The sequence below is a fragment of the Vigna radiata genome, chromosome 5, assembly GCF_000741045.1.
Source record: "Vigna radiata var. radiata cultivar VC1973A chromosome 5, Vradiata_ver6, whole genome shotgun sequence".
Classification (NCBI taxonomy): domain Eukaryota; kingdom Viridiplantae; phylum Streptophyta; class Magnoliopsida; order Fabales; family Fabaceae; genus Vigna; species Vigna radiata.
Window position 1 is genome coordinate 6,479,095 of NC_028355.1, and position 17,929 is coordinate 6,497,023.

The 17,929-nt window shown below is 28.3% G+C and overlaps 1 protein-coding gene and 1 pseudogene across 1 annotated transcript in view; both read right to left on the bottom strand.

Moving 5' to 3' along the window:
- Nucleotides 1-1,409, bottom strand: part of LOC111241653 (serine carboxypeptidase-like 1) — a 57,940-nt gene extending 56,531 nt beyond the window's left edge. The window contains exons 1-3 of the mRNA XM_022780542.1: nucleotides 1,233-1,409; nucleotides 984-1,129; nucleotides 830-906 (exon numbers count right to left, since the gene is read on the bottom strand). Coding sequence (XP_022636263.1) covers nucleotides 830-906; nucleotides 984-1,129; nucleotides 1,233-1,399 — 390 coding nt within the window. The 5' untranslated portion in view covers nucleotides 1,400-1,409. The remainder of the gene's footprint in view (nucleotides 1-829; nucleotides 907-983; nucleotides 1,130-1,232) is intronic.
- Nucleotides 1,410-3,673: 2,264 nt separating this feature from the next.
- LOC106760250 lies at nucleotides 3,674-12,817 on the bottom strand (annotated as a pseudogene).
- Nucleotides 12,818-17,929: the final 5,112 nt, after the last annotated feature.

The window sequence follows — 17,929 nt, forward strand, 5'->3', positions numbered from 1 at the left end:
TTAATAAATATTTTTTTTTACTATAATTTTACAGCAAGTTTAATCTCTACTCAGTCTCTGTGTGTACTATTCCATACCAACATAGTTTTGTTAATGGTTCTCTACCTCGTGGGGGTTTTGACTTGTCGAGTTNATCTTATTCATACTTAATCTAACTTTTAATTGAATTTTTTTATTTAAAGATTATTTTCATTTCTCTNCTGTTTATATGCATAAATACTTGTTAGAGATTTATTTCCTAAAGAAATCTTGATACTTGTGTCAAAATTTACCATTTTTTAAAATCTTAATCTCCAAACAAAAAAACCATGACTGGTTCATGATTGTTTTGTTGGTTTTGTGGAATTCATTTTTTTTTTGTTGGTTTAGTAAAATTGATCAAAACTACATATTGTAAGAGCTAATTAGAGTATGATGGAATTTTGTGTGTCCTTGAATTGAATGAGTCTTGATTATTTGTATTTAATTTATAGTGTTGACTTCAATTGAATAACTATGAGTATAGATATTACGTAATAAAATACATACACACCATTACTTATACAAATTGATTTATGGGATACAGTATTAAAAGACTGACTAAATATTTATGTAATTGTTCAATATAATAGATTGGATATCTTATGACAGATTGAATGTAATGATTGTCACAACTATGAAATCAGTCCACCTATCATAAGTCAATTTTACTCCTCATAATAAATCATTTATGCACCAGCGATTTTTATTTTTTAATAAAATTTGAATATAATGTTAGTAAGGTCATTTTGTATATAATGTTAGTAATGTCATGAAATTATTAGTGTGAGAAGTGGATGTAGAGTAGCACCTTGTTCCATGATTGATTCCTGAGGATCAAGTTGGGTGGACCTCCATTGTATTCCTCCTGTTTTATTGCAACTGGACCTGTATCACTTATACAGAGTAAGCATAGCTTTGTTTGCTTCTAAGCGCAAAATGAAAAGGAAAATAAACGGTGTTACCTATTTCAAGTAAAAAGGCAGTTAGGGATGAACAACCATGGCCACCGGATAGCCAAAGCAGGAGAGGATCTTCTTTGGGATTGTTATCTGACTCAATGAAGTAATAAAATGTTTGGACATCTTCTGATTCTCCCACTCCCACATACCTTTCATATAATCAGTTTCAACCAAATGCTTTCAATCTCATAACCCAAAACTTAAAAGCATAAATAGGATTAGTATATAGTTAAGAATAAGAGTTGAAGTTACCCAGTTTCAAGAAGAAAAGGAAGGGGTCCCTCGAATCCTGGAAGGAACTTCACTCTCGAGGCACAAGATGCTGCTTCAATGGAATACTGTGATAAAAGAAGTAGGAAAAGTAGAATACCACGTTGAATCAAATCTGAAGAAATGAAATTTGACTTCAACTTTCCCATTTTTTATGCTCTTTTCTCTCATCACTTTCATGGTTTATAGCTGGAGCTAGCTTATAAGGACAGAAAGTAAAAGGCAATCTAATGGATGCCTAAAAGTTGGATTCTTCAAAATATTATAGTCCATAAGATTTGTTTTTACTCAGTTTTCAGCTTTTTTATTGGATTTTATGTAGTTATTGAATTTGAAGGCTTTAATAACGGTGACTTTGGTCCCCACGGTAATGTAATGCTGTATTATTTTATATACAATGTGGTAGTTTGATAATTGGTGGACGAAATCAGTCACTGAAGATATGTGGTGTTAAATTACAACATTTATTATATGTTTTTGTTATTAATCGTGAGTTCTATTTTTAAGATATATTTTTTTTATAAAATTTAGAATTTTATTAATATTTTATTTGATTATTGAAATAAATACATATTTTTCTATAAGAAATTCTTTTTTTATGATCTAGAATTTAATTTAAAATTTTTTTATGATCTTGATGTCCTTTATTATCTCACACCTTCAAATTGAAAAGTCTTCAATACTTGTCTCCCCTAAGCAGAAGGAGAGGACTAACTATATTTATAAGAATTTATTCTAAACTCTTATCCCATTTTTCTTAATTTTAAAATACCAGAATCAACGTCTTACACTTTAACTTTATCTTATTTACCACGTACCAAAACAGATTGATAAAAATATACTAGCGCTCTTGTTACTCCCACAGTCCCAAGTTTTAACTAATTTCAATAAAAAGAAAAATTGTATCAGTACATATTATCATTCTCAAATTCACATGTTTCAGAATTTAAAAAGATAATATCCTTATATTTAACTTTTCAACTCAATTATTCGTTGATACCCAATTTCAATTAATTCAAACATATCCCACTTCTTTTCAAGATACAACCATACCATTAATATAACTACATCAAAAACATTTCAGACTAAACAGAAATTACTGCGACATCAATGAACTCAAGGCTCATGAACATGTCCAAACATAATTTCTTTGCATATATTAGATTATAAAAACCAAAACCAGATTTAAATGATGTTGTACTAAAACGTTTTACTAAGTCCTTTTTAGTTTTCATTAAATTAAGCTACTCGTTTTAGGAATTATCACGTTGTTCATGGATTCAAGATGAGTGAGAGCAATATAGCACTGCATCTCTTAGCCGAAAAGATGTCCCACCCATGTGACAATGAAGATGCAACTTTAAATAACTTAAAGTGTTGCATGTTGATGTATTAATTCACCGTTTGGTTTGTTATTCATTCATTCAATATGACGAGTAATGGAACAACAAATAATGGTGAATAAAAAATAGGAAATTGTAGGATGGAACAATTGCAAACAATAGTGAACAGAAGAATTGTAGTGGTGAACGGAGCAATCATAATGACAAACAAAGGAGAGGAAGTTCACAAAAACGATATAATAGAGACAAAACAATGACAAGTTCATGTAATTTTTATTTAAATTTATTCTAGATGACTTTTGACTTTAGTTTATTTATAAAATCCAAACAATAATACTTTTATCACTTTGATTATATTAAAAACTGAAATAATATCTGCAAATAAAATAAAAAATATTATTTTTTGCAACAATTTTTAAATTTTTTAATCTTTTTAACCTCTAATATAAAGAAACCAAAACTATAAAAATATATGCCTTGAGTCTGAAAAACGATAGAAATTTAGAAAACACATTAAATAAACTCCATAAGTAAGTACTGAAACCAAAATATAAATTAAATTTGAAATATAATAATTATATTGTTGTATTGATGTAAAGTTAAAATAATAAGAATATACAAAGAATAAATTAATCAATGTTAACTTAAATTATTTAGATTGATATGTAAAAAATGAAAAAGTAAGAAAATTAGTGTTCACATAATTCATAATCAATCTTACCTAATTCAAACAAGTGTAGGAAGCAAAACCCCTCAACTAAATTGTTTATTAAGATTATAATAAATAAAACATCATTAATTTCAATATATCAATATTTGCGATGATGTATAATGAAATAAAATTAATAACTCTTCTTTATTTACAAATACATTGATTAGGTTATTTACCGATAAACATTGTGTATTAACTCATCTCGATTTGACACAAATACTATCATTTATAATTAACTCGCAACTAAATATAATAATGGAAAGAAATTTATTGTTTTTTTTAAGCGATTATTCAAAATTAAAATATTACTCAATAGAGTTACTTAGTCACTTCTTTTATATTTAAAAGCTATAATACTATATTTGGGTTCATAAAAACACATTTATTGAGAAACAACTAAATTCGGTCCTTGGCAGGATAGTAAAAGGTCTTCGTTTTATTTTCCTACAAAGCACTCTTAAATATCCATCTGCTTCCGATTTGTACATCGGAGCTGTGTGGCCCGCACCCTGAAATTATTGGAGTAAAAAATAATAAAACAAAAAACTACCAAAGATTTACACACACAATAAAAATATATATATATATATATATATATATATATATATATATATATAATTCTAAGTGCATGTAATAATCAATAAGAGTTTATTATTGAAATTGAGGATAAAATGTGTGTATCAATAACAGGTGGACTTAACCATTGAGGCTAAAATAAGATCTAATAAATTTAATGTCAAATTCAACCGTATTAAACATATATGTTTGTAATTGATTAGTAAACCATTTTTAAATAAAAAGTTAAAAAAAAATGAAATCGTATGGAGTTTAACGACTTTTTTTATTAAAGTCGTGCATTCCTCACGTTTTTTATTTTTTTATTTTTTAATTTTTATTAATTAAAATCATTTATAATTTATAAATAATGTTTTTAAATAATGTTTTCCAATTCTTGTAATTAAAAAGTTTTTTGCCTATTCTTGTAATATTTCTCTCATTTTTGCGTTGTAAAAACCAGATACTTCCTTCACAGTTGCAAATGTCATTTGATTAGAGTAAGTACTTGTGTATCTACATGCAGTAAACACAAACAGTAAGTGCAATATTTAATTATCTTTTAATATATATTAAGCATGGTTAAATATGATTATTCTTGGTCTGCATGGTATTGTTGGAAGACGATATGGTTCAAATTATGGTAAGAAAAAAAAAGTTATAGAATTATACCCTGCAACTTGACCATTTGAATTCCATGGCCTCCAATCATCAACAATAGCGTAGTTTAAAGATCTTATCCATTCTTCAGTTCCCAAGAAAGGACACACCATGTCATGATCGCCACTATTATTTGCCACAAGAAATTTGAATTATATATAATTAATTTATTGTATAGTTTTATCTTATGCAATACATGAGAACATAAAGAAGGAACATTGACCTGTATATTAGTGAACGATAGCCTTTTCTACTAAGATTTGCGTGATATTCAACACTGCTTGAAATATCGATCTTGAAACGTTCATCATGATAACAACGAATCCATGTTTCTATACTTCCCTACAATACATGCATTTGTAATTGTTATATAATGTAGTTAGCATGTGTAAAGGAAAACCAAAACCAGTGAGTTGTATGATCTGACCTTGCGGACATTAAGTGCAGTTCGAACAGTATCATCATTTGCCTAATAAGTTATAAGGAGTGATGTATAAGTCTAATAGTTGTAAAGAAGCAAACATCATTGTCAAATACATGGAAAGGAAATAGTAATTAGAAAACATCTATCATTCAATTAAGGTATGAACATTACCGGACATGTTACGTTTGGCAGTTTGAGATCAGTTTTCAAGAAATGCTTGCTAGGAAATTTCTCAATTAGGGATCTTCTCACACAACGGCTCCAAAATGTTGTAAGCAGAAAGTCCTGATACAAGCTGTGGCAATAGAATTCTTAAATTGGATACAATTTTCTTAGAGTTACATGAAAACAAAAATCTAAAAACATAGATTCTAAGTAATAGATAACTCTAGAAATTGCAACTATATAATTCTAGATAGTTCTAAAAGTTAAGAAAGCCTAAAATAATCTAAAAATGTAAAAGTGACTTATCCGAAATATATAAAATAAAAAATACATGAAAAGTAATATAATTTTCTAACCTATTGTCCTCAATCTTCAATGTTGCTACCTACATTCTACATTTAGTACATTATTACTAAAACAATCTTCAAACTATCATAACAAAACAATTAACATTTACTCTTCTCTAAAATTCTAAGTATGCTAAAAAGAATTACGTTTGGTTATTTATAGGATATAGATATCTTACCCAACTACCTCAAAATTTCTATTATTTCAATATTTTCAAATTTTCGTTAATCATGATCAATACAAATTCTCTTTCATCGATATCTGTGGCTATTTTCACTAAAAAATATATTTATTAAAACATTAAAATGGAGACATATTCTTGATAAGAAAATTATGATTTTTATCCCCCATAAAAATTATGCAACTATAACAATGAGCAAAATTAGGATATATCCATCTTATTAGTGATAAAACGAATAGGTTGAAGATTGAAAAGGTACAACAAAGACATTTTGAAGATGTTTTCCAATCAAACGTTAAATCACAATCTTATAATAAAGGAAAGAAAAAGATAAAATATTTTAGAAACAACATAATTCTAAAGGTTTCTCAAAGACAAAAATCTTCAATGTGACATTTGCAAAAAGTCAAATAACTTAGAAAGGGAGGGTTAGTATTACAAATAAACTCAAACGTTAGTACCCTAACAAACTTAGTTCTTACAACAAAAACAAACATAAAAGAATTTCATCAAAGAACGTCATTGTGAACAACACATTTTTTATGCTATACGAGATTTCAGTGAAAAAACTAGTAAAAGTTGGTACTTGATACCAAATTCGATAATCACATTATCAAATACATGATCATATTTAGAAATATTGATGATTCTATCAAAGCAAAAGTTCAATTGAGGAACGGTGCTCTAGTGGAGTTAAAAGGTAAAGCCATTGTTATTGTGGAGATAAAGAAAGGTATAAAGACTCATCAAATAAATCTTTCTAATTTTAAATCTTAAAAGAATCTCTTAAGCATTAGTTAATCATGGAGCAATGTTACACTCTTCACTTTAATGGAGATACATGTGTAAGATATGATAATAGAAGATGAGAGATAGGTGAAATTAAAATGGAAAAAAGAAATATAATTTTTTATAGATAATTCCATGAAAGTCTCGCCATTGATGACTCATAACTTTGGCATCAAGGTTTGATCATGTCAACACCCAAATTTTGAAGATATTAGACATGATGAGGTTTACCATCCTAATCTCCTTGTTCACTTGAGTAGATTTGAGTGAGAGTAATTGAGTGGATTTGAAAATAATTCTTTTTGTTGCTTATTTGAGTGAATTTGGAAATAAACAAGAGTAAATTTGGAAGTAAAGTTTGTGAGAATTAGTGTAGGATTTAATTTATATGACGGATTAAAAAAATTTACTTCCAAATCCACTCTCAATTATTTCCAAATTCACTCAAAAAAACAACAAAAAAAATTATCTTCAAATCCACTCAATTACTCTCCCTCACATTCATTCAAGTGAATAAGAGCTAAATGAAAATATGAAGTTAGGGATGGATATCTTATGGGAAACCAATACATATTACCATTTTCAATAACATAACATGGAGAGCGAAAAACCTTTTAGAACTATCATAACTAACTAACTAATACTTTTTTTCCTTTTTACTAATTAGTTTTCTAAAATAACTTGGATGTAGAAAGATTAAAAGTTTTTTGGAATATTCAAGAAATTTAAAGCTCTCATCAAGAAACGACGTGGTAGACATATACAAAATTTTAAGAATTGGTCAACGCAAAAAAAAAAAAAAAAAAAAAAAAAAACATAACTCATATGAGTTCAATAAGTTTCGCGAGGATAAAAGAATTGAGCGACAACATACAATTACATATTCTTCACGGAAAAATACTATTTAGAAATAATAAATTGCATAGTCGCGAAGATCTTCAAAGAATCTCTTGAGCATGGGCCGATGTTGAAGAAATGTTACACCTTTCACTTTAATGGAGATACATGTGTAAGATATAATAATAGGAGATAAGGGGTAAGTGAAGTTAAAATAGAGAAAAAAAAACATAAGTTAAAATTGAATATGGCTTTGAGAACAAAATTTGATTAGTTAATTACACTAATAGTGATTGATTGACATGAAGAGTAGATATGATTATATCTTTGCACTTGGTTTGGGATTATTTTTCATAGACAAAAAAAAATCAATAGCTAAAACAATTTACATGACAACTGTAAAAACTACAAGTCAATCATCAAGACAAAGAAGAATATTTGAAGAAATGGAAGAACAACAAAACAACTTTATTATCATCTACATTAATAACAAACAAGCTATGACAATGAAAAATAATCCATTGCATCATAAAAAACATATCATATACTCATTAAATATCACTTCATCAAAGGGTATAATCAAACAAACAAATTCAAACTATAGGTCAAAAAACCAAGTTAAACATATTCACCAAGGTATCATCCAAAGTCAAGTTTATATAATGTATGCTTGGAGTTGTCTAAATTTGCTTTAGGAAATGTTAAATTTGATACAAAATTCTAGAAGTTACAAGAAAAGAAACATCTAAAAATAGAGAGATTATGCTAGAAAGACAAATAAAGATAAAACCTTTAAATTGTAACATTAAGATAATGACAAAAGTTAAGAAAATGTAAAAAAATTGTAGAATTAGTGGTTCAAATATATAAATAGGTAAAACCGCTTATTGTAACATACATGAAAGATCAATATAAACTCCTCCACATTATTCATTATTTCCAAAACCATCTTCTACAACTTAAATTTACTTCATTACTATTAACTCAACTAAACATGTCTAACATAACAACTACCTTTTTTTTTTTTTTCTTAAAATTCTAACAGAAATAATACTTGACCTTAGGATTTTTTATTATTTCACTAAAAGTTCTAGTCACCAAAAATTTTATAAGAAAAGAAGAGATAGAAAAAAAAGAGAGAATGCATACCGTATTGAATGACTCCTCTTTATAACATAATACATTTTCGGAGTCCACATCAATGTAGTTTCCTTTACAATTTTACTATCCATAAATTAAGAGAATTCCTTAGTCTTTGATTTTTTTTATTGAGTACAATCCTTAAAAATAGAAATTCATGAATCAAAATAAAATTAAATCACCTCATATAATTCATCAGAAATAAGTGTCATTCCATGAGCAAAAGGGATTTCATAGTTTCCGTCCCTTCTAATTGTTATTGGATTCCCCAAAAGGTATCCCTAAAGTAAAAAGGCTTCATTATGAGAAAATAAATTGTTATATAAAAATTGATATGATGCCATCTTTTATTATTAAAAGTAAATAATTTTTTTTTTCATTTGTTACGCAATTCCATTTTTAGCTTTTGCCAAGAATCTTATTTCCAGGTTTTTCATGTTGCGTTCTACTGTATTACCACTAGGGATGGCAAAAAATCCGCGCCCGCGGATATTCGCGAATAAAATTTGCGACGGATAGTTGATATCCGTGGATATTTACTACCCGAAACTCGCGGATAGCGGATATTTTAATACCCGCTTATAAACAGGTCGGGTGCAGGTATTATACTATCTGTACCCGCAGATATCCACTACCCACAAAAAATAAAAATAAAAATTTAATTTTTATTTTATTAAGTTAAATATAATTAAAATTAACATTAATTTATATTTTACAAGGTTAAATTTAATTAAAATTGTACTATATGAAATATACCGATCAAAATTAATTGTCAATAATTGCCTTACTCTTTACAAAATATACGGTATTAATTATTGATTATTGGGCTTGATTACCTAAAAATATACTCCAATAATTAATAGGTTAGATTGTCTTACTATTTATAAAATATACGATATTAATTATTTATTATACGATATTAATTATTTATTATTGGATTTGATTGCGTAAAAATATACTACACTAATGGTTAATCAATGGGCTTGCCTACCATAGGCTCTATAAATATACAATTGATGTGTAGGTATAATCTTCCTCTTCTATCCTAATAAAATTTACACCTTTTTATATTTTGAGTATCGGAGTGTCTTATGCACGTCAACAACCCATCGGAATGAATGACATTCTCAATAAAGATTGAAGATCAAAAGAGAACAAAACAAAAAAAGACGACTGACCATCGAACCAATTCAACCCAAACAAAAATTAAACTTTAATTTATATTTAATTTAATTTTTATTATATTTTATATATTTTTTTTGTAATTCTATTTAAATTTTATTTTAATAATTTATAAAAATATTTTTTTTAAATATTTGCGGATATCCATGAGTTTTAAAACATCCGCGACTTTTTTTTAAGCGTATATCCAACGAGTAGCAGGTCGGGTTTCGGGTACAGTTTTATCCGACGGGTCGGGTTCGGGTATCACACTATCCGACCCGAACCCGATCCGTTGCCATCCCTAATTACCACAAAGAGTACCAAATTAAATAGGTCATCTATGGAATTTTGTTATTATAAAAAGAGATAATAGTAAATAGTTAAAATCTTGATAACTAATAGTAAAATTAATTTAACTTTAATTTACCAATTATTTATAATCTTTTTTTCATAATAGAAACTATTTCAAATACTAATTTTTTTTAGTTTATAAAATAGTAATTTATAAACTAAGTATTTTGATTTGAAAAAATAATTATTATTAAATGATTTAACAACACCATACAAAATACATCGTGGCATTAGTTTTCTAGGCACATACATTATTACTCTAATTTAAAACATATAGCATAAAACAATACTTTAAAATGCTAACCTGGAGATTTATCCTTCGTTGAAACCCTTCTTCATTAGCTGAAGTAATGAAAGTAATGAAATTTGCTAATACGTAATTATAACAAATTAGAGTAACTTAATGATATAAATTACATTTCAGCCGTCACCAATTAACGATCTAATGATTGTTAATGGGAGGTTATAATTTTTTAAAATCATTTAGAAACATTTTACCTTGTGCAATTTCTTGAACAATTGCTGGAACGGACGGAAATGTCAGAATATGAATCACCAGCAATGTAAACTTCGTTTGACAAAATTTTTGGATGACCAATTAACCACTACAAACAATTAAACATGATTGTGATTAATATATTCTAAAATAAAGAAAAAGGGAAAGATTCTGAAATAAAGAAATAAAATTTGGATGAATACCTTCCTTAGAAATTGATGGGCTTGACGAGCTAACAACTTATCACTACTTTGAGCAGCAAGTTCTCTTTTGGCATAAGTAAAGCCTGTAAAAACAGGCAAATCTACATATATAATGCTACTAACCTACCAAGAAGACAAAAAATCATAAGAAAGACTGAATTTGAAAGCAGAAAATATACTTTTTCTTCTTTAGATATAACAGGATCAATAATAATTTTTTTAATATGATGAGAAATGTTTTTTTATATATAAAATTTAAAATATGAAATAATTTTCGTAAAAAAGTCATAAAATTTTAATAAATATTCTTTTTACAGCAATTTGGTCATAATGTAGAGTAACACCTTGTTCCATGATTGATTCATGAGGATCAAGTTGGGGGCACCTCCATTGTACTCCTCCTGTTTTATTGCAAGTGGACCTGTATCACCCATACAGAGTAAACATAGTTTTGTTTCTTTCTAAGCTGAAAATGAAAAGGAAAATAAACAGTTACCTATTTCAAGAAAAAGGCCAGTTAGGGATGAATAACTGATAACGGTTGAAAAATATTTATTTTTATATGTCAAATTAAACCAAATTACACCCTTTAAGACATAGAACGAGCTTAGAATCAAGTAAAACTCAATAAATGAGTCAGTCGAGAGTCAAAAGTTGTTTTTAGTGATATTATGCTTGTTTTGCATTGTTTTGTAGTGATTTTGATGAAAGTGAAGATTGGGTTTGAAGATGAGGGTCTTAGACTCAAGATAGAGGAAGAAAATTGAAGAAAAGAAGAGTCAAGAAACCGCCCGGCGGCAAAATTCACCGTTGCACGGCCCAAGGCGAGGAGAAGGCACCTGGCGTGGGCGTTGAGCGGATTTGCGATTAGAGGCAAACCGCCGGGCGGTAGCCCTCTGCCACCGGGCGGTGGCGCGATTAGGGGCAAACCACCAGATGGTTGTCCGCTGGGCCTGGGCCTGTTTTCTGTGACGCTCCTCAGCTATAAATAGCCGTGTTGCGATTTCATTCTGATTCTTTTGACAGAAGAGGACGACCAGACCTAATTTTCACTCTCTGGAGAGGATCTCTTGGATGCTTAGACTCCTTTTCATCTTATCTAGGGTTTGTTTTTCCATTCTTCCATTATTTTTATCGAGGTTCACCATGACAATGTTGAACTAAACCCTTTTGTTGTTGGGGGAAACAATGTAATCTTTTGAAACTCTCTTTTATTGAAACTCTTGTTTATTTATATGATTCTTCATATGCTTTGATCATCAATTGTTGGGTTCTCATCTGCGCTTAATGCTTTTATCGTTTAACTCATTCGGTAATTATTGTTTGTCTCTATTGATACGGGAACGTACAGTACTGTCATAAACTAGTGAGAAATTCCTTGATTAAGCAATACCAACCTAGGGATAGGGGGTAGGACGATCAATTGTTTTTGCTTATGTTCTTAATGCATTACTAATTGCTAGGGGAGGCTAGGGATAACAAGCCGGTAATTAGTAATAGGCTCTTTTCACCGAGGGATAGGGTTAAGGGTAGACCAAGAAAGTTTGTATAACAATTAGATAATCAAGCACATTAAACAAGAGAAGTAGATAAGAGGGGGTGAATAAGATGAAATTGTAAACCCTCAATAACTCCATTCATCCATAGTCTTTTTCGTCAATTGAATCAAACACATTACATGTTTATTTTCTGTCTTTGCATCCACAACAATTAATTCTTTCTCTACAAGTCTTATGATTTTAATTCACACGAACGATCCTTTCGAGTCTCTTGGAAAGAACAATATCGGGCATTACCGATTATATTATTTACAGATCTGGTACACTTGCCAGTAAGTCAACAACAACCAGGACCACCGGATAGCCAAAGGATGAGAGGATCTTCCTTAATGAAGTAATAAAATGTTTGGACATCTTCTGATTCTCCCACTCCCACATACCTTTCATATCATCAAATGCTTTCAATCTCATAACCCAAAACTTAAAAGCATAAATAGGATTAGTATATAGTTAGCAATAAGAGTTGAAGTTACCCAGTTTCAAGAACAAAAGGAAGGGGTCCCTCGAATCCTGGAAGGAACTTCACTCTGGAGGCACAAGATGCTGGTTTAATGGAATACTGTGATAAAAGAAGTAGGAAAAGTAGAATACCACGCTGAACCAAATATGAAGAAATGACTATTGAATTCAACTTTCCCATGGTTTATAGGTGGGGCTAGCTTTTTCAACTTTCCTGGTGAGCCGAGGATTGAGATAAAGGACAGAAAGTAAAAGCCAATCGATTTCAATCCGTAATGTGGGCTACCTGTGAATTCGATAAATCAAATCCAGTTTTTGACCCAATATTCTAATAATGGATGTGCATTTTTCAGCTTTTTGATTGGATTTTAGCTTTAGTTATTGAATTTTAAGGGTTTAATAATTGTGACTTTGGTCCCCACGGTAATGCTGTATTAATTTCTGTGAGTTGGTATTGAATTGAAAACCTATAATGGCATCTCTTACGAGATTTATTATAAGTTCGTACTTTTTAATTGAGTTTCATGGTGTCAAGTTATTTTTAAGACGATTTTTATAATTTGTACTTTAATATAAGGGATTTATAAAATTTATAATTTTATTAATATTTTATTTTATTATTGAAATAAATACATATTTTTTAAAAGGTGATTTCCTTTTATGATTTAGAGTTTATTTAAGATTTTGTATTTTATTTTTAATATCCCGTGAGCATATTTTAATAAAGTGGAATACAGATGTGTTTACTTTCTCTTTTACGCTTCAAGTTATTTCACATTTTTAAATTGGAAAGGCTTTCTCTTTCAAATTTAATATTTCGGTATATCTTTATTTTCTTCCATAATCTAAAAGAGGTTCCAAATAAACGAGGAGAAGAGAGAAAATAAAATAATTTAAAATTTCAAATAATTTTAAAATAACCTAAATTCACATCATTATGTCAATTAAAAAGACTGTTCATTATGCCAACTCAAGTATACATTAATGTTGTTAAGTCCAATTTAATGGTAAGGGTTTAATTGATACAATTTTTCAAAATAAGGACGTCTAAATAAAAGAGATATATTTTAGATTATGGAGGAAAGTAACCCACCGAAAAATTAAACCTAAACAAAATAAAATGAATGTATCTACACAAAACACTTTGATATTCAAGTAGTTAAATACATTAGTAACAAATGTATTAATAATGACAAATTAATATATTAATTACTTTGTAAACAGTGCTATTTATAGTAAATGATTAAGCCTCATTTTAGAGATAATTATAAAAATAATTTGCCTAATAATGTTAGTTAAAATGGTTTAGCATTCTTTAATTTTATTTGTGGCGAAAGATAATGAAATTGAGATGATTTGGGCTAAGATAAGGTTGACATGAGGTCGTCTCTTGTAGGTTGACATAATGTCACCCTTGTAGATTAATATGATGTTGTCCCTCGTAGGTGGTGATATATTTAGATGGGTAAGAATGTACATAAATTGTTTTCTATGATGGGCTCATATGATCTCGGAACACTTAGGCCATCATGGTTTTTGGAGACCTTGTATGGTTATGCTTTTATTATGTGAAGGTTGGTATGGTTTTGGATGCACGAGATGGTCTCAAATATACATAATGCAAATCTTATAATTATTATATGACTTTTGATGCAAAATGATATTAATATCTTTTGTAGAAAAACTGACAAAATCACGAACTGTATTTCCTGAGATGTGTAGATTTACTGTTCTTAAATGACTTACTCGCGTTGTACTGTGCAAGTCTCTTAAAATACAACAGAAACTTCTCAGATACAACAGGAACTTCTCAGATACAACATGAACTTCTTAGAAATTTATGAGAATCTCAGAAATAGCAAGGAACTCTATAAACAGAGTAAGAGAAATAACAATATCTAATAATATCTTTTTCTAATAATAGTATATCTTTTAATCTCTAAACTCATCAAGATTATATATCTTATTTTCTTTTTAGCTACTTTTTTTTTAGAATAACAACTAAATCTTCTAAAAAATTTATATAATATCTTTTTATTAAATTTCTATATTATTTAATTTGCATACTTTTTCTTTTTGCGCTTATATATTTTAATTTTTACACCTAATTAATAAAATATAAAAGATCATTTTATTCCTAAATAGAAATATAAATATAATCAAAAAAAATAACATAGTAATTATGCCTTAATAAACATGTACACACAAGAACCTTAATTACCAAACAAAAACACAAAAATCTCAAGTTATTTCTAATATTCATTCTTACATCACCTACACCTATATATCGAACATTGAGGATCCATTTGGATCAATTATTTATATGGATTTTCTATGGGATAAAATAAATTAGATTATGAATCAAAAAGTGAATCAACATTAAATGTGCGTAGCAATTAAATATGAGAGATTTTATTTAGAGAATATTTGTGCAAGATGATTATGAAAAGAAGCGATTATTTTGAGATTGTAATTTGGGATATTGTTGGATTTATTTATTTCCTTAAGTAGAAAAAGACAATGCAATATGAAGAATTATCAAAACTTTAATTTTAGAGAGTTCAATACGCGCTTGATATTGCGGTTTTTGTGTAATCAATAATTTACTAATTTAATTGCAAAGATTATTCTTGGACACTGATACATTAAAACATTCAATTAATATGCTACTTTTTAATTTTTTTTTCAAAATTATTCTTTCATCCTTAATAAATATTAAAAAAAATAGAACTTATGGTGTCATTTGAACATGTGAAAAGCAAACATCATGCATGTCAAAGTATTATTTTTTATTATTCTTCAAGGGCTACAAAATGAGGCATATGGCAAAAGAGATCTTTCATAATCACATCTTAGATCATCTATTTTCATTGTTTCATTCGTTCAGTGCATTGTTACACATTTTCTTTTACATTATGTCTTGCTTTGTCTTCCACTTGGAAGGCTAAATCTCTTGAATTGATTCTTCTATAATTTTATAACGAATTCCAAGATGTTATTCTTTTAGCAAATCGGAGTATTATTTTTATCTATTTTCCTTGAGTTCTAATTTATACTTTGAGATTGTATTAGAATGCTTGTCGATCATTCAATCTTAATCTTTAATCAAGAATTCATATAAGTTTTTCTAATTTTGATAATCTTTTATGTAAATGAAACAATGAATTTTATATGTAAACGCTTGGAACAAGAGAAGTGTTAATAGGTTTTCATTTGTAAACGCTTGGAAAAAGTTAGAAACCGAATGAATTAATTAATGCTAGCTTGATAATTTAGACTCTGAAATGTTGGTTTACTTAATAAAAAGGTAGAATAATAGATTAATACTTTAACCATATTCGATTGGAATGAGTGAAGTATTATTTGAGTCTTAATCATATGTGCTTGGAATGAGTGAGACTCTAAAAAAATTAATTGAAGCTTGGTTAATTTAATGTTCCATGTTTTTAAGTAAAATGGATAACAATCTTCCACTAACCAATGAAAAATCCAACTATCTATGAGAAAGCCAAATAATCAACTTATGTTTTCACATTTATTTAATTTATTTATATCCTTCACTATTTTGAAAAATCCTCCTTTATTGTTTTTATACTTCTAACCTTTTTCGCATATCTGATTAAGTGTTATAGTTAGTTTAATTCATATTGAGATTCATCGAGACATAATTTGGGTTAGCTTTGACCATAACTATTTTATCATTTGTCTATGAAGTAGACAATTAGTCTCAAGCATAAGAGAACTTATATAAATTAGATTTTAACAATGATAATGATCACTCTATATGAACAAATTTAACCATTCATGCAGTTTTAAGAACCAAGAAATGTAGAAAATTTTGTATTCGCTTAAAAAGAAAAGTAAGAATTCACGATGACGAATTTGCGAGATAACAATACAAAAGAACAGTTATGTGGGAAGATAATATGACCATGCGGAAGGAACGTACGGTACAATCATGAAGAATTATACAAATTTATATTTTGACGATAATAATAAAAAATAAATAAAACCTAGTAACTTGGATTTTTTTTTTGAGTGCTTTATTCTTTTTCATACATGAGTATTTGAATCATACATTAGATTAGGCATAGTCAACATATCATAGTTGATCATCATTCCAAAACTTTTAAAGTGTTTTTGAAATTCACTTAGATGAAGGAGAATATATAATGGATTATCTTATGAGTTAGCAAATTTTTATAAATTGATATATATTACAAATAATTAATTATCTTAAGTCATAATATTGAATAAAATCATAAATTATTTTAAAATGTCGATAAAAAAATATTTTAAAATATAATCAATTATAGAAACTCATAATACTATTTGTGTCGGAAATCAATTATTATATTGTTATTGATTATTTTAATTAAGAGCAAAATAATTTATTATCACTTATAATAATGAATTAATTCTATCTCATAAAGTGAATATACATGTTTTCTCTAAACTTAAATAAAGACTTTGGCACAATATGTCCTTACCAAATCCTTTTCTTGTATTGTATCTCTTATAACTGTTAGGTTTGGTGTTATGGAATAATACCCTCTTAGAAAGAAGAGTTGGATGAGCGTGAGGATTCATCATTCAATAGCATTTCTGCCATCCATGAAAAGAAAATCTAACATTGGCACTACATTTTTCCGTGCTTCGAATGATTGAACGAGGATCCGCTTTTCTACATACAGGGTGTTATGGTATAGTACGTTTCTACACTTTATAACCTTTCAATAAGATTCTTATTTTAGTGTATTCCATATTGGATGTGAATAACATATGTAATTCTAACTCTGATTTTTCAAAATTATGGAATAATGGAATTAAAATGAGATGTGGATTCAAATATAATTAAACCTTAATACAAAAATACTTTGTTTCTCTCTCTCATCCCTCGTTGCTCAATACCATTCACATTTGTTTCAAAAACTGATATTTGAGTTATTCAAAGAAAAGGCTAGGTTCGAAAATTTCAATTTTTTAAATACAATTCCAATCCCCTTATGAAGTAAACTGTCTTCTATTTATTATTTGAACGACTTAAGAATCGCATTACCCTACCGAGACATTAAAAGCTTAGGATTTTGGCCTCTTGTACACTTTGTCTGACTCATTTTTTGGGTCTTCCTTGTACCATTGTTGTCGTACTACGGGATATATGGCTTGCGGAAGCCACACTGCAGAATTTGTACATAAAAATACTGTTGTGGTTGCATCTCAAATCTGGACTAAACAGTTTAAGACAAAGAACTAAGATGCAACTAGATTCGCAATTTAATGCACAGGGATA